The sequence below is a fragment of the Oncorhynchus keta genome, unplaced genomic scaffold (genome assembly GCF_023373465.1).
Source record: "Oncorhynchus keta strain PuntledgeMale-10-30-2019 unplaced genomic scaffold, Oket_V2 Un_contig_436_pilon_pilon, whole genome shotgun sequence".
In the NCBI taxonomy this organism is placed as follows: domain Eukaryota; kingdom Metazoa; phylum Chordata; class Actinopteri; order Salmoniformes; family Salmonidae; genus Oncorhynchus; species Oncorhynchus keta.
Genome location: NW_026287736.1, coordinates 174,634 through 192,735, shown reverse-complemented (window position 1 = coordinate 192,735; position 18,102 = coordinate 174,634). Strand labels below are relative to the sequence as shown.

Below are 18,102 nucleotides of genomic sequence, written 5' to 3'. Positions count from 1 at the left end.
TAGGTGTCTGGTTAGACTGTAAACTCTCCTTCCAGACTCATATTAAACATCTCCAATCCAAAATCAAATCTAGAATCGGCTTTCTATTTCGCAACAAAGCCTCCTTCACTCACGCTGCCAAACTTACCCTACCGATGCTTACCAATCCTCGACTTCAGCGATGTCATCTACGAAATAGCTTCCAATACTCTACTCAGGAAACTGAATGCAGTCTATCACAGTGCCATCCGTTTTGTTACCAAATCATCTTATACCACCCACCACTGCGACTTGAATGCTTTAGTCGGCTGGCCCTCGCTACATATTCATCGCCAGACCCACTGGCTCCAGGTCATCTATAAGTCTATGCTAGGTAAAGCTCCGCCTTATCTCAGTTCACTGGTCACGATAACAACACCCACCCGTAGTACACGTTCCAGCAGGTATATCTCACTGGTCATCCCCAATGCCAACACTTAATTTGGCCTCCTTTCCTTCCAGTTCTCTGCTGCCAGTGACTGGAACGAATTGCAGAAATCGCTGAAGCTGGAGACTTATATTTCCTTCACCAACTTTAAACATCAGCTATCTGAGCAGCTAACCGATCGCTGCAGCTGTACATAGTCCATCCAATCTACCTACCTCATCCCCATACTGTTTTTATTTTATTTACTTTTCAGCTCTTTTGCACACCAGTATCTCTACTTGCACATCATCATCTGCTCATTTATCACTCCAGTGTTAATCTGCTAAATTGTAATTATTATCCTATGGCCTGTTTATTGCCTACCTCCTCATGCCTTTTGCACACACTGTATATAGACTTTCTTTTTCTACTGTGTCATTGACTTGTTTATTGTGTTATTGGCTTGTTTATTGTTTACTCCATGTGTAACTCTGTGTTGTCTGTGTCACACTGCTTTGCTTTATCTTGGCCAGGTCGCAGTTGTAAATGAGAACTTGTTCTCAGCTAGCCTACCTGGTTAAATAAAGGTGAAATATATATATATATTTTTTTAATCAGCCTCATCACACAATTTATTGCACAACTAAAATGACATCACAGTTACAACCTGCTATTAAATTCAAGGTTGCGTTCCAAATGGCACCCTATTCATTCCCTATATAGTGCAAAACATTTTAACCCATAGGGCTCTGGTCAAAAAAGGTGCACTACATAGGGAACAGGGTGGGTGCATTGGGATGCAGCCCAAGTCATTTTTCATAGCAAAAGCACTCAGGGCGAGAGAGAGATATATTGTATAAGAAAAACAAAGTGTTTATCCCAATTCAGCTCGCTTCAATATACATTCAAACTAAACTCATCAATCACAATGGGCACGAGTGTTCAAATAAATCACTCTAGATAAAATAATGAGATGAGTCAATAAATCCCTAACTTCGTCCTATTAGGTGATGTGTTACATCTTAAACATGTATAATCCTCAAAATGATGCTTATAGCCATGTCATTAATCTGTTTTTATGTATATGCTTCCCCCCTATTGAAGGTTATATATAGCATCACAAACTTCTACCTTCTTGGATATATACAGTTGAAGTCATAAGTTTACATAAACTTAGGCTGGACTGATTAAAGATCGTTTTTCATCCACTCCCCAAATTTCTTGTTTACAAACTATAGTTTTGGCAAGTCAGTTAGGACATCTACTTTGTCCATGGCACAAGTCATTTTCCCAACAATTGTTTACAGACAGATTATTTCAATTATAATTCACTGTATCACAATTCCAGTGGTTCGGAAGTTTACATACACAAAGTTGACCGTGCCTTTAAACAGCTTGGAAAAAATTATGTCATGGCTTTAGAAGCTTCTTGATAGGCTAATTGACATAATTTGAGTCAATTGAAGGTGTACCTGTGGATGTATTTCAAAGCCTACCTTCAAACTCAGTGCCTCTTTGCTTGATCATGGGAAAATCAAAAGAAATCAGCCGAGACATCAGAAGACATGGGACATGGGTCCTTGGGAGCAATTTCAAAACGCCCGAAGGTAGTTAATCTGTACAAACAATAGTATGCAAGTATAAACACCTTGGGACCACGCAGCCGTCATACTGCTCAGGAAGGAGACGCGTTCTGTCTCCTAGAGATGAACGTGCTTTGGTGCGAAAAGTGCAAATCAATCACAGAACAACAGCAAAAGACCTTGTGAAGATGCTGGAGGAAACAGGTACACAAGTATCTATATCCACAGTAAAACGAGTCCTATATCGATATAACCTGAAAGGCCGCTCAGAAAGGAAGAAGCCACTGCTCCAAAACCAAGACATTAAGAACACCTGCTCTTTCCATGACATAGACTGACCAGGTGAAAGCTATGCTCCCTTATTGATGTCACTTGTTAAATCCAATTCAATCAGTGAAGATAAATGGGAGGAGACAGGTTAAAGACGGATTTTTAAGCATTGAGACAATTGAGACATGGATTGTGTATGAATGCCATTCAGAGGGTGAATGGGCAAGACAAAATATTTAAGTGCTTTTTAAATGGGGTATGGTAGGAGGTGCCAGGCGTACCTGTTCGAAAGTGTCAAGAACTGCAACGCTGCTGGGTTTTCACACTCAACAGTTTCTCTTGTGTATCAAGGAAGGTGTTCCTAATATTTTGTACACTCAATGTAGATTTGGCTCGCAAGGACTCTCATTTGGATTACATAGGCAACATAACGATTGAGCCCTGATGCTCCGTTTTATGTCATAACGATTGAGCCCTGAAGCTCTGTTTTATGTCATAACGATTGAGCCCTGAAGCTCCGTTTTATGTCATAACGATTGAGCCCTGAAGCTCCGTTTTATGTCATAACGATTGAGCCCTGAAGCTCCGTTTTATGTCATAACGATTGAGCCCTGAAGCTCCGTTTTATGTCATAACGATTGAGCCCTGATGCTCCGTTTTATGTCATAACGATTGAGCCCTGAAACTCAGTTTTATGTCATAACGATTGAGCCCTGAAGCTCTGTTTTATGTCATAACGATTGAGCCCTGAAGCTCCGTTTTATGTCATAACGATTGAGCCCTGATGCTCCGTTTTATGTCATAACGATTGAGCTCTGAAACTCAGTTTTATGCCATAAGACAATCTGTTTCCAAGGCGATTTTTGTAACAACATCAAGAACCTCTCTGGATGTCCATGGTGATAGATAACTATAGTCAAGGACAGCTTCAGTTATTCTATTGGCACCCTGAATGGGTTTTTATTCTCGGTCCGTAGTGTTTTCTCTATTGTATCATAGAGCAGGCCTGCCATTCAGAATGACCTTGGAGATAAGAACATAACAGCCAATGGAGAAAGCAATGATGTTGTTTTCAATGGAAGAAGGTTATCACACATTTACTAGAAGTGGTTATTCTCTCACATTTTCTCTAATACAATACTGCTGTCCCTTTGATCTCCCATTTCAGAGATATAAAAATGGGGGAAAATGGAATCACTTCTTATCATATTGCTTTTGAGCATTTTTGGATATATGGAACTATATTGAGAACTGACCTGTTGCACTACAAGGGTGAAAGACACATGAACATAAAGAAATCCTGTTCTCCATAGACGTCAAGCATCAAATGGTTTTGAGGACCCTAGGCTGTTGTCTTCACTTATTTATGCTTATTACTTGATGCCTATCACACACACACACACACACACACACACACACACACACACACACACACACACACACACACACACACACACACACACACACACACACACACACACACACACACACACACACACACACACACACACACACACACACACACACACACACACACACACACACACACACACACAATGTCATTCTTCAATCTAATGGTAAGCTCTTCATTGCCTCCAATAAACCTCCGACAAGTAGTGTTGAGGAGAGTGAGTTTCTATCTCTGTAAGACAAAAGAGGAAAGGCCATAAAGTGGGAATAGTATCGTTACTAGTGTCAGTAGAGTGTTTAACCCGTTGAACTTTATGGACTGTAGCATTGGTCAGCTCATGGTTTACTCCAACGCCCTCTGTGCTGGTTAGTCATCTTTCTTATTAACCCTACACACACACAGAGAAGAGAGACGGGTATCTTACAGTAGATCTGATTCTATAGTCCAATATTCTGTTGGAATCCATCCAATTCCAATGCCAATTCAAATGCTTTTTCTTGCCACTTTTTTTAGTGTGCGTATGTTCATTAAAACAGTGTCAAACCTGGAGTCAAATGTTTTCACAGTGTTACATAATTTATTTTACATATGCCACGGAGAAGCCCCTTTGGAAACATGGAATAAAGGAATCAATTGGAAAGGATTAAGAAGGAACAGATTCATATACATCCCTTCTTCCACCCCCCTTTTCTTCCATCCCCCTCTCCTTCTCTCTCCCTCTCCTTCTCTCTCCCTCTCCTTCCCTCCCCCTCTCTTTGTTACCACACCACCGTCAGTCAGACAATCTTGGGGAGACGTTGACCTTAAACTTGGTAGCTCCTACCCCCTCTACTCCGACAACAACCACCCAACCCCCAACGCACTCCCCCCAGAGCTGCGTCTGCTGCACAGTGTTCCCTTGGCAACCGTCATAGCCAGCGTCTGCCTAGCAACCAGCAACCAGACTGTCTGTATGGTCTATGGATTATAGGAATGGGGGTTGGTTGTAGACTAGACTAGAGGGAGGGGTGTTGGGGACTGGGGTAGAGTAGACAAAACAACTGATGTGTATCTATTGGGCTATTCAGTGTTATTGTTAGGCAGGCGGGGAGGAAACAGACCGAGGTAGACTCAGTGAACTGGGGGTTACCATGTATGGAGTCCATACCTGTCAAAAACAATATCTGAGGTGTCTCACTCACACTCTCCATGTTATCGGCAGTTATCTCACACACATTTTTTTTAAAGAGTGAAAAAGGAAAGATGAGAGAAAAAGGAACCAGAATATTAACATAATAAACCTACGCCAGGAAATATGTTAAATATGTAGGAAATACTTTAAATACGTCTAAGTAACCAGGCTCACTACTGGAACGATAAGGACTGGTGTGGCATGAGGCTGTAGAGAGTCTACTACTGGAACGATAAGGACTGGTGTGGCATGAGGCTGTAGAGAGTCTACTACTGGAACGATAAGGACTGGTGTGGCATGAGGCTGTAGAGAGTCTACTACTGGAACGATAAGGACTGGTGTGGCATGAGGCTGTAGAGAGTCTACTACTGGAACGATAAGGACTGGTGTGGCATGAGGCTGTAGAGAGTCTACTACTGGAACGATAAGGGCTGGTGTGGCATGAGGCTGTAGAGAGTCTACTACTGGAACGATAAGGACTGGTGTGGCATGAGGCTGTAGAGAGTCTACTACTGGAACGATAAGGACTGGTGTGGCATGAGGCTGTAGAGAGTCTACTACTGGAACGATAAGGACTGGTGTGGCATGAGGCTGTAGAGAGTCTACTACTGGAACGATAAGGACTGGTGTGGCATGAGGCTGTAGAGAGTCTACTACTGGAACTATAAGGACTGGTGTGGCATGAGGCTGTAGAGAGTCTACTACTGGAACTATAAGGACTGGTGTGGCATGAGGCTGTAGAGAGTCTACTACTGGAACGATAAGGACTGGTGTGGCATAAGGCTGTAGTGAGTCTACTACTGGAACTATAAGGACTGGTGTGGCATGAGGCTGTAGAGAGTCTACTACTGGAACGATAAGGACTGGTGTGGCATGAGGCTGTAGTGAGTCTACTACTGGAACGATAAGGACTGGTGTGGCATGAGGCTGTAGTGAGTCTACTACTGGAACGATAAGGACTGGTGTGGCATGAGGCTGTAGAGAGTCTACTACTGGAACGATAAGGACTGGTGTGGCATGAGGCTGTAGTGAGTCTACTACTGGAACGATAAGGACTGGTGTGGCATGAGGCTGTAGAGAGTCTACTACTGGAACGATAAGGACTGGTGTGGCATGAGGCTGTAGAGAGTCTACTACTGGAACGATAAGGACTGGTGTGGCATGAGGCTGTAGTGAGTCTACTACTGGAACGATAAGGACTGGTGTGGCATGAGGCTGTAGAGAGTCTACTACTGGAACGATAAGGGCTGGTGTGGCATGAGGCTGTAGAGTCTACTACTGGAACGATAAGGACTGGTGTGGCATGAGGCTGTAGAGAGTCTACTACTGGAACGATAAGGACTGGTGTGGCATGAGGCTGTAGAGAGTCTACTACTGGAACGATAAGGACTGGTGTGGAAACGGATATTTCTGCTGTGGGTGAAGCGTTCAGCTACAGAGAGTGCCGGATGCCACCTGGTGTTGGGTTTTGATCATTGAAGAACAACAGCTTCCAGACCTGTTCTGTATGTATCTCTGAATATCACCGAGCCAGTAGTGAACAGTTAGCATCTCTTGATCTAGTCTTCTACACTATCATCATATCTCCTGTATTAGCGTCTCTCCCCCTCCCTCCTTTGACTTCCCTATTTCTATCTACTCTTCTTCTCTCTATACCCCTCCTTTCCTCTCCTTCTTTCTTCTCTAAGTCTTTCTTTCTCTCTGTCCCATTCATATTCAGGTCCAGAAGTGCTTCCTGACATGGGCCAATCAATATCCTGTCCTCTCCTTGAAGCTTAAAATAGCTTCTCCTCCTGCTGCTGCTGACGTTGTCTCTGTGTGTGTGTGTGTGTGTGTGTGTGTGTGTGTGTGTGTGTGTGTGTGTGTGTGTGTGTGTGTGTGTGTGTGTGTGTGTGTGTGTGTGTGTGTGTGTGTGTGTGTGGCTACTGCTGACGTGGTACATATGAGTCACTCAGAGACCCACTCTCTCCCCCCATCCCATCCCCATCACTGAACAGAGATGGAGGCCTAGATTATGCCCCAATCTCAATTTTTATCCATTTTATTGTAACACATTTGCACTGCCCGTAATTTACCTTCATGTAAATATTGTAGAGATGCATTGTATCTACAGAACCCCTCCTTTTCCCCCTTTAACGCCTTGCTCTGTTCAGCTGTGTGCACTGCCGTGTCGTGCTAGTGACCCTTAGTGCATCACAGAGCTGCAGAGAGTGAGGGAGGGGAGAGAGAGGGATGGGAATGGAGGGAGGAGAGGGAGTAAGAAGAGAGAGGGGGGAGATAGAGAGGAGGGAGGTAAAGAGAGGTAGAGGGAGAAAGAAATCACCAGTTCATCGTTGGTGAGAGAGAGCGAGAGAGAGAGAGAGAGAGAGAGAGAGAGAGAGAGAGAGAGAGAGAGAGAGAGAGAGAGAGAGAGAGAGAGAGAGAGAGAGAGAGAGAGAGAGAGAGAGAGAGAGAGAGAGAGAGAGAGAGAGAGAGAGAGAGAGAGAGAGAGAGAGAGAGAGAGAGAGAGAGAGAGAGAGAGAGAGAGAGAGAGAGAGATGCAAGGCCTCTGTAGACCACTGGGGACCCTGCCTGTCTCATTAGGTTCAAGCACGCAAACAGTAGTGTATATATAGAGGGTTGGAAAAGAGCACCATTAAAGTCTATCACTGATGCAGAAAACACGAGCTGGGTGGGTATACTACTACATATATTTATAGTGGATGAGGATATTTCCCTCCATTACAATGTAAAGCACTTAAACACTTCAGTTGGAAAGGTGGTCTGTGTATACTGTGAATCCATTTAGATCAGCTGTTTAGTGATGTATTTTGTGTTGGTGAACCTTTATAATTTATGCTTTTAGCACAGTAGAAACACAGTGGTTTGTTCGGGAACACATCCTGTTTTCTTTTTTACTCTCTATCTCCATCCCTCATATGACTCACTGGAGACGACTCGTCATGTGCTGCGAGAACCCTTCATAGGAGTGTGTGGGGTCGTAACCACGTGTACGAGGCTACTAGTAACTTCAGACCCGCTGCATTAATAAGAGAATAGTGGATGTGAGACGACCGGTGGAAGACACACATAATAAAGTATCATAAATGTGTATTAGTCACGTAATAGAAACTCATAGACACAAAACACTGATTAGGAAAAACAGTTTATTTATTGACGTACATGTACAGTATATCACATTACTTACAGTTGAAATGAAAAAATATGTACATAGAATCTGTTATTATGATATTTTTTTAGCCAAACCGTTTAAGACAAACTGTGTAGAAACAAACAGGTGAGGGATACCATGTCCTACAGCAGCAGGGTCATCAGACATGTAACGCAATAATACAAACAGAATGGGTTCACAAATGATCCATCTCTGACATCAGTGTGTGAACCGCTGCATGTACTCAGGTTTACCAGTGTACTCCAGTGTGTGAACCGCTGCATGTACTCAGGTTTACCAGTGTACTCCAGTGTGTGAACCGCTGCATGTACTCAGGTTTACCAGTGTACTCCAGTGTGTGAACCGCTGCATGTACTCAGGTTTACCAGTGTACTCCAGTGTGTGAACCGCTGCATGTACTCAGGTTTACCAGTGTAATCCAGCGTGTGTACCGCTGCATGTACTCAGGTTTACCAGTGTACTCCAGTGTGTGAACCGCTGCATGTACTCAGGTTTACCAGTGTACTCCAGTGTGTGAACCGCTGCATGTACTCAGGTTTACCAGTGTACTCCAGTGTGTGAACCGCTGCATGTACTCAGGTTTACCAGTGTACTCCAGTGTGTGAACCGCTGCATGTACTCAGGTTTACCAGTGTACTCCAGTGTGTGCATGCATGTACTCAGGTTTACCAGTGTACTCCAGTGTGTGAACCGCTGCATGTACTCAGGTTTACCAGTGTACTCCAGTGTGTGAACCGCTGCATGTACTCAGGTTTACCAGTGTAATCCAGCATGTGTACCATGCATGTACTCAGGTTTACCAGTGTACTCCAGTGTGTGAACCGCTGCATGTACTCAGGTTTACCAGTGTACTCCAGTGTGTGAACCGCTGCATGTACTCAGGTTTACCAGTGTACTCCAGTGTGTGCACCGCTGCATGTACTCAGGTTTACCAGTGTACTCCAGTGTGTGAACCGCTGCATGTACTCAGGTTTACCAGTGTACTCCAGTGTGTGCACCGCTGCATGTACTCAGGTTTACCAGTGTACTCCAGTGTGTGCACCGCTGCATGTACTCAGGTTTACCAGTGTACTCCAGTGTGTGAACCGCTGCATGTACTCAGGTTTACCAGTGTACTCCAGTGTGTGAACCGCTGCATGTACTCAGGTTTACCAGTGTACTCCAGTGTGTGCACCGCTGCATGTACTCAGGTTTACCAGTGTACTCCAGTGTGTGCACCGCTGCATGTACTCAGGTTTACCAGTGTACTCCAGTGTGTGCACCGCTGCATGTACTCAGGTTTACCAGTGTACTCCAGTGTGTGCACCGCTGCATGTACTCAGGTTTACCAGTGTACTCCAGTGTGTTAAGACCTGTTCAATTAAAGTCTCTAAAGAAAGAATGTGAAACTGTATCAAAGACACAGGCCAGATCAGTGTACAACAACAAAAAATGTATTTCAGATATCATACGAACAAGTATGAAAATGTATGCACTCGCATACTGTAAGTCGCCCTGGATAAGAGTGTCTTCTAAATGACTCAAAATATAAATACAAAAAATGTGTATCATATAAGTTACCCATAAATGCTGTTTTATAGTACTGTGAATCAAACAGAGTATCCTGAAGTATTGCTTTTGACTGCTGATTGCTATTGTAACTGGTACTTCCTGTGCTGGTGTGCTTTTATTGTGGTGAAGGCCACTGTATCGTCGTATCTGGAGAATGTGTTATTGAAGTAGTTTTCAGGTTGTCATGTGGTTCGCTCAGCTTCTTCACACTTGATGTAGCTGTTTGCTGGAGATCAATGGAGCGGCAGGTAGCTTAGTGGTTTGAGCGTTGGGCCAGTTACCGAAAGGGTGCGAGATCGAATCCCCGAGCTGACAAGGTAAAAAAAAAATCTGTTGTTCTGCCCCTGAATAAGGCAGTTAACCCACCGTTCCTAGGCCGTCATTGTAAATAAGAATGAGTTTTTAACTGACTTGCCTAGTTCAAATACAAATGGGCAGTGCTGTGACCTGTGAGGTCAGCTGAGACACTGTGAAGGTCAAGTTCAGCTTAGACACTGTGAAAGTCAATGTTCAGCTTAGACACTGTGAAGGTCAATGTTCAGCTTAGACACTGTGAAAGTCAAGTTCAGTTTAGACACTGTGAAAGTCAAGTTCAGCTTAGACACTGTGAAAGTCAAGTTCAGCTTAGACACTGTGAAAGTCAAGTTCAGCTTAGACACTGTGAAAGTCATTGTTCAGGTTGAAGTGAAGTAACTTTCTTTGAGTCTATACCCCTTTATCTCTCTGTTGCTCTTCTCTGTATGTAAATGTAAAAATGTGTGTTAAGGTGAGGTTGTGAGTGTGTTCAACCTGACCTCAGACCAGTTTGGAGAGCAGCTGCTGAGAGAACAGCTTCTTGAGCTGGGCCACCTCCTGCGATAGAGAGCTGAGCTGGGATTTGAGGGTGCCATTCTCCGCCACATACTGGGAGTCTGTGGTAGTGGTGGGGCTGTGTGCAGACCCTCCAGAGGGGGAGTAGTGGTGCTGCTGATCATGCCCAGCACGGGCCTCCTCACTGGGCCATGCAGCCTGGCCCTCTCCCCTATGACTGTACCATCCAGCCTGGCTCCTCTGGGTGTTTGGTCCGACTGTAGCTACGGGGAAAGGGCGTTTACTATTAGGGGACCTTGCTGGTATCTCCACACCTTCGCTACCTCCACCGGGGGTTTTGAAGCGGAGTTTGTGTGGTAGGCTAGAGTCCTGCCTGCCGTGGTACTGTCCTTCTGCCTCCAGGGAGGCGCGAGGCTCATAACGCCCCTGTTCCTCTACCGTTCTGGGGGATGTTCGGCTGTGGTCCCCTAGTCCGTCGTCAAAGAACACAGGGCTGCCCACGTTGGAGCTTCCAGGAGAGAAACCAGAGTCCTCGGATATACTACTGCCCACGTCACGCCCTGCTGGCAGCCCAGTTCCCCTCACCTCGTATGAGGATGAGTGGTGGGGATGGTGGTGGGAGGTGGTGGCGGGGGTGTTATGGGGGTAGGAACCATCATCGTGGGGTAGGTAGTACCTCGGTTCAAGATGTTTGGGTGGAGGCACGGACAGCGGCATTATGGCTATGTCGGAGTTGTCCTTGACTAGGCCAAAGCGGAACTTGAAGGCCAGGAGTTCGGCCCTTAGTCGGGCGTTCTCCTCCAACAACCCCAGAACCCTCGTCTCCAGGACCATGTCATTGGCACGTCGTTTCTCACGCGACCGTTTCGCCGCCTCGTTGTTCTTCTTCCTCTTATCCCAGTAGCCGTCGTCCTTCTTCTCATCGGGAGTGAACTCGCGTTTGCGGCGCAGAGCACTGTTGCTATCGTCAAAGTCATCCTCACCGTCATTGTTAGAGATAGCATTAGCGTTGGTATGGTTAGCGGTGGCGGCTAGGCTTTCTTTCCGCTTCAGGGCAGAGGTGCAGCCCAGGAGGGAACGGGCTAGCTGGCTGCTGGAGGTCAGGATGGAGACCGCCTCGTCAGTGAAGGACATTGCCTCGCTCAGAGGCCTCGGGTCCAGGCCTTCCAGTCCCAACAGATGGGAGGGACCACTAGACAAATCCTGGAGGACGCTACTGGTGGGTCTAGTATGGTATTTCATGCTTGGATAGCCCTGGTGTGATCGGGTAATTGCCAAACTCATAGATTGTGTGCTTGAGTTTCGTTTAATAGCTCACTTAAGAAATACACTCTCTGGTTGTTTTGATAATGACTGCTGGCTCCGAGTGACTGTGATTCACGTTGCAATGCCACCATCTAGTGGACAGAGAGAGAAAAGGCAACGAGGAGGTTAGTGAGATTTGAGTAAACCTTATGTAAGTTCAACACAATGTTATATCATTCTGTCACAGCTCCAAACATTCCTGTAGTGTACAGTGTCCTGAACAGATGCACATAGATGATTAACACGCACATATTTCTCATTATGAAAAACATCCCGAGGACAATTCCATTTTGCGACATGGTAGAAGGATATCAGCAAATTGAGGATGAAAGTAAGTTGCTAATTTGTGCAGAATATTCTATCCTATAATATTATATTATTTCTATGTTGACTATACAGTTATATGCAATACATTCCTGAATGTTTTATTGGGATGAGAGAATTTTCACATTTTCACTCGTCTATAATTGAAGCCTATAATAAAGCTTCTATAGGCTATAACAGAGGTTGTGTAATGGAATCCAGTGAACTTTCTGTCAATTCAACAGTACCTGAATACTGTAGTTTTCACAGCAACAGTCGTTTAACAACTATTTGCTCCCACACACAGTCTGAACATGTTGAATTAAGTGCACCCACTGAGAAGGAAGCCCCAAGGCGTGTCATCATTTCCTCGCGTTACGCAACGTTACAGAGGGAACATTACAGTACATGCACTTATTTATGCACGATTTTACCCGACGTCCCCGAGAAACAGCACTGGCGGATGAGAACCGCGGTAGCATGCGCAGGATAACTCAGAATCGAACAAGGGAATCGATAAACGTGATCTGGTTTTGATAATGCTGCATAGTGCCTACTCCTAACTTTAGACAACACTTCTTTATCAACCACTTTGTATATTTTCCGTATCCATCTTAAATAACTAGTTCAGCACCACACACATACAATGTTCTTAAAAAACACATTTTAGTCACATTTCTATATAACATAATAAATCAACATTTTCTTTTCCATTTGAGATGAGGTTACCTCTCAGTGAAATAGCCCGATTAAGTTCCTCTTCTTCATGTGAATCTCCTCCAAAGTGTTATTAGAAAGACGGTATATGCTCAATAGATTGGATGATAGGGCGCGTCTCTCCCAGTTCGCTTCGCGCTTGTTTCTGCTCAGCGAACACTGCCGCTACTCATAGGTTCAACTTGGTTTGTCTCCTCACCTCGCCTGAACCCGCGTCCTCGGCATATAGAATAGAACCACCACCAATGGAACGCAAAGCAGCCTCCCATTCGGCCTCGAGCCAATGGCCCATTTAGTCACAGCAGGGCGAGCCTATCCGCTTTCAGCTGCTACGCGTCACATACTATTTTCTCACCCCAATCCACCTCTCCCTTGCTCTCTCTCTCTCCTCTCCTGATTTTCGACCATGTTTTCAACATCTTTGATCAAATTACTGTATGTTAATGTCTCCAAATAAGTTGCAAATCCAGTCCACCATCTCTCCAAATATCAATTTGCAAGACTTTGACTGATAATATGCGAAATAATTTGATTAAATACCTACATGTATGACAGAATGGGTTGGATTCTGGTTTTACAGATACAGATGTCTCATGCTGTCTGTTCATACACCTCCAATCCCTCATGTTGATTGACCTGAGAGCTCTCTCAGTTGTCTTGGCTACCTTAGTTGAATTCACTGACTGTGAATGTAGTTGTCTTTGCTACCTTAGTTGGACTCACTGAGTGTGAATGTAGTTGTCTTGGCTACCTTAGTTGAATTCACTGACTGTGAATGTAGTTGTCTTGGCTACCTTAGTTGAATTCACTGACTGTGAATGTAGTTGTCTTGGCTACCTTAGTTGAATTCACTGACTGTGAATGTAGTTGTCTTTGCTACCTTAGTTGAACTCACTGACTGTGAATGTAGTTGTCTTGGCTACCTTAGTTGAATTCACTGACTGTGAATGTAGTTGTCTTTGCTACCTTAGTTGAACTCACTGACTGTGAATGTAGTTGTCTTGGCTACCTTAGTTGAATTCACTGACTGTGAATGTAGTTGTCTTTGCTACCTTAGTTGGACTCACTGAGTGTGAATGTAGTTGTCTTGGCTACCTTAGTTGAACTCACTGACTGTGAATGTAGTTGTCTTGGCAACCTTAGTTGAACTCACTGAGTGTGAATGTAGTTGTCTTGGCTACCTTAGTTGAATGCACTGACTGTGAATGTAGTTGTCTTGGCAACCTTAGTTGAACTCACTGACTGTGAATGTAGTTGTCTTGGCTACCTTAGTTGAATGCACTGACTGTGAATGTAGTTGTCTTGGCAACCTTAGTTGAATTCACTGACTGTGAATGTAGTTTTCTTGGCTACCTTAGTTGAATGCACTGACTGTGAATGTAGTTGTCTTGGCAACCTTAGTTGAATTCACTGACTGTGAATGTAGTTGTCTTGGCTACCTTAGTTAAATGCACTGACTGTGAATGTAGTTGTCTTGGCTACCTTAGTTGAATTCACTGACTGTGAATGTAGTTGTCTTGGCAACCTTAGTTGAATTCACTGACTGTGAATGTAGTTGTCTTGGCAACCTTAGTTGAATTCACTGACTGTGAATGTAGTTGTCTTGGCTACCTTAGTTGAACTCACTGACTGTGAATGTAGTTGTCTTTGCTACCTTAGTTGAATTCACTGACTGTGAATGTAGTTGTCTTGGCTACCTTGTCTCATCTCCCGTCTTGATTACTGCAACTCGCTGTTGGCTGGGCTCCCTGCCTGTGCCATTAAACCCCTACAACTCATCCAGAACGCCGCAGCCCGTCTGGTGTTCAACCTTCCCAAGTTCTCTCACGTCACCCCGCTCCTCCGCTCTCTCCACTGGCTTCCAGTTAGCTGCATCCGCTCAAGACCATGGTGCTTGCCTACGGAGCTGTGAAACGTAGTACCTCCAGGCTCTGATCAGGCCCTACACCCAAACAAGGGCACTGCGTTCATCCACCTCTGGCCTGCTCGCCTCCCTACCACTGAGGAAGTACAGTTCCCGCTCAGCCCAGTCAAAACTGTTCGTGAATGGTGGAACAAACTCCCTGTCAATCACCACCTTCCGGAGACACCTGAAACCCCACCTCTTCAAGGAATACCTAGGATAGGGTAAGTAAGGGTAAGTAATCCTTCTCACCCCCCTTCTCCCCCCTAAAAGATTTAGATGCAAGTGGCTGTTCCACTGGATGTCATAAGGTGTATGCACCAATTTGTAAGTCGCTCTGGATAAGAGCGTCTGCTAAATGACTTAAATGTAAATGTAAATGTACCTTAGTTGAATGCACTGACTGTGAATGTAGTTGTCTTGGCTACCTTAGTTGAATGCACTGACTGTGAATGTAGTTGTCTTGGCAACCTTAGTTGAACTCACTGACTGTGAATGTAGTTGTCTTGGCTACCTTAGTTGAATGCACTGACTGTGAATGTAGTTGTCTTGGCAACCTTAGTTGAATTCACTGACTGTGAATGTAGTTTTCTTGGCTACCTTAGTTGAATGCACTGACTGTGAATGTAGTTGTCTTGGCAACCTTAGTTGAATTCACTGACTGTGAATGTAGTTGTCTTGGCTACCTTAGTTAAATGCACTGACTTTGAATGTAGTTGTCTTGGCTACCTTAGTTGAATTCACTGACTGTGAATGTAGTTGTCTTGGCTACCTCACTTGAATGCACTGACTGTGAATGTAGTTGTCTTGGCTACCTTAGTTGAATTCACTGACTGTGAATGTAGTTGTCTTGGCTACCTTAGTTGAATTCACTGACTGTGAATGTAGTTGTCTTGGCTACCTTAGTTGAATTCACTGACTGTGAATGTAGTTGTCCTGGCTACTTTAGTTGAATGCACTGACTGTAAATGTGATTGTCTTGGCTACCTTCGTTGAATTCACTGACTGTGAATGTAGTTGTCTTGGCTACCTTAGTTGAATGCACTGACTGTGAATGTAGTTGTCTTGGCTACCTTAGTTGAATTCACTGACTGTGAATGTAGTTGTCTTGGCTACCTTAGTTGAATGCACTGACTGTGAATGTAGTTGTCTTGGCTACCTTAGTTGAATTCACTGACTGTGAATGTAGTTGTCTTGGCTACCTTAGTTGAATGCAATGACTGTGAATGTAGTTGTCTTGGCTACATTAGTTGAATGCACTGACTGTGAATGTAGTTGTCTTGGCTACCTTAGTTGAATTCACTGACTGTGAATGTAGTTGTCTTGGCTACCTTAGTTGAATTCACTGACTGTGAATGTAGTTGTCTTGGCTACTTTAGTTGAATTCCCTGACTGTGAATGTAGTTGTCTTGGCTACTTTAGTTGAATTCCTGACTGTGAATGTAGTTGTCTTGGCTACTTTAGTTGAATTCACTGACTGTGAATGTAGTTGTCTTGGCTACTTTAGTTGAATTCCCTGACTGTGAATGTAGTTTTCTTGGCTACCTTAGTTAATGCACTGACTGTGAGTCTATCTGGATAAATGACCAAAATATACAAAATATGTACAGATATGTTTAAAGCAAAAGTTCAATTACTATTTGTTATTTATTTGTACAGTTTAAATTATGAATGGAGTTTACTTTTACACATACCAGGAATTTGACCTGTTCAAATGTTATTGGTCACATACATATTTAGCAGCTGTTATTGCGGGTGTAGCGAAATGTTTGTGTTCCTAGTTCCAACAGTGCAGTAATATCTAACAATTCACAACAATACGCACAAATCTAAAAGTAAAGGAATGGAATTAAGAAATATATACATATTAGGACAGACATTTAAATATTAGGGAGAGCAAATATACAGACAGAATATACAGACAGAATATACAGACAGAATATACAGACAGAATATACAGACAGAATGTAGACAGAGGAATATACACATAGTCTATATACAGTACACACACAATACAGATACAGTAAACAGTAAACACCGAACAACACATAATATTAATAATAATAATAATAATAATAACAGAGTATGTAAAATGGGTTCAATTCGGGTTATAACAGATTTCCAATACTGTCTATAATCTTCATGTCTTGGGATCACCAATCCCATTAGGCTGGCTAGTCTGAAAGGTGATTATTGAATTGGACCAAAGGCAACATAGGCCCCTTTTTCTAAATTTTCGCCTAAAATGACATACCCAAATCTAACTGCCTGTAGCTCAGGCCCTGAAGCAAGGACATGCATATTCTAGGTACCATTTGAAAGGGAACATTTTGAATGTTGTGGAAATATCAAAGGAATGTAGGAGAATATAACACAATAGATCTGGTAAAAGATAATACAAAGAAAAAAGACAACCGTTTAGTATTTTTTGTACCATCATTTTTGAAATGCAAGAGAAAGAAATTGCACCTGGGCCATAATGTATTATTCTAGCCCAGGTGCAATTTAGATTTTGCAGTGCATGGACAACGTTTTAGACTGATCAAATGAACCATTGCATTTCAGTTCAGAATTTTGTATCAAGACTGCCCAAATGTGCCTAATTTGTTTATTAATAACTATTCATGTTCAAAATTGTGCACTCTCCTCAAACAATAGCATGGTATTCTTTCACTGTAATAGCTACTGTTCAGCGCAGTTATATTAACAAGAACTTTCTGCCAATATGAGATATGTCTATGTCCTGGGAAATGTTCTTGTTACTTACAACCTCATGCTAATCGTATTAGCCTACATTACCTCAACCGTCCTGTGGAAGGAACACCGATCCCAAAGAAGCAAGCCTACCCACTTAGGAAGCCAACTGACATAGGCAGCCATACCAAACACAACATATCATACTAATTACCTCTATTCGGAGAGGTCAGGCTGACATGTATAGTACATAAGCATTTAGTATATAGTACCGATATTATCATTTTTTGCCCATCATGTTCAAATAATCTAAAAGTGACTTTGAAATACATTCAGATGATTTAGACATGATGCACAAAAAATCATATCGGTACCATGACATGAATGGAATTTGTGCCACTAATGCTAAAACATTAGCATTTGGAAAATGGTGCCAGGGAAATAAAACCAAAGCATGGATTTCTGTCATTCCCTGTCTAGACTCTTTACAGGATAAGGAAACCAACATGCCATTTGGTAATTTGGGTAAACTATCCCTTTAAATAACCTTATTTGTTATGTAACCATGCCCAACATAACATATCATACTAATTGGAAGGGAACAAATAGTCAAGAATCCTCCCGGTACTGCTGCTCATTATGTTCACCAGTTACAGAGGTCGACCCCACCGGCCTTCTAGGCTGCACAGAACTGTCATTACGCACACCTGGTTCCAATTCCTCACTGATTGTGTTTGCATAAATGTGCCCTTTGTTTCCCCATTGGTCTGTCGATTATTGTACCCATGTCCGTTGGTCGTGTGAGTACCTATGCATTGTCTCTGTGC

At 43.5% G+C, this 18,102-nt stretch overlaps 1 protein-coding gene and 1 long non-coding RNA gene across 26 annotated transcripts; one reads left to right on the top strand and one right to left on the bottom strand.

The window, feature by feature from the left end:
- Nucleotides 1-8,245: 8,245 nt before the first annotated feature.
- Nucleotides 8,246-9,462, top strand: LOC127924620 (uncharacterized). 25 transcript variants are annotated; one of them, XR_008118429.1, is made up of 6 exons: nt 8,246-8,395; nt 8,440-8,615; nt 8,656-8,743; nt 8,787-8,962; nt 9,051-9,094; nt 9,315-9,462. It is a non-coding gene; the product is annotated as an uncharacterized LOC127924620 (long non-coding RNA). The 25 variants fall into 25 exon arrangements; XR_008118418.1 differs by lacking the exon at nt 9,051-9,094 and adding an exon at nt 9,095-9,138 and having other exon boundaries at nt 8,787-9,006; XR_008118424.1 differs by having other exon boundaries at nt 8,787-9,006.
- Nucleotides 8,996-12,891, bottom strand: LOC127924619 (nuclear factor interleukin-3-regulated protein-like). Its single transcript, XM_052509340.1, has 2 exons — nt 12,691-12,891; nt 8,996-11,750 (listed from the first exon to the last, which is right to left on the bottom strand). Exon 2 carries the CDS (start codon nt 11,635-11,637, stop codon nt 10,339-10,341), a length of 1,299 nt encoding a protein of 432 aa, XP_052365300.1. The 5' UTR covers nt 11,638-11,750; nt 12,691-12,891; the 3' UTR covers nt 8,996-10,338.
- Nucleotides 12,892-18,102: the final 5,211 nt, after the last annotated feature.

Coding starts and splice junctions, on each gene's coding strand:
- LOC127924619 (XM_052509340.1), bottom strand. CDS start 11,637: ATGAGTTTGGCAATTACCCGATCACACCAGGGCTATCCAAGCATGAAA.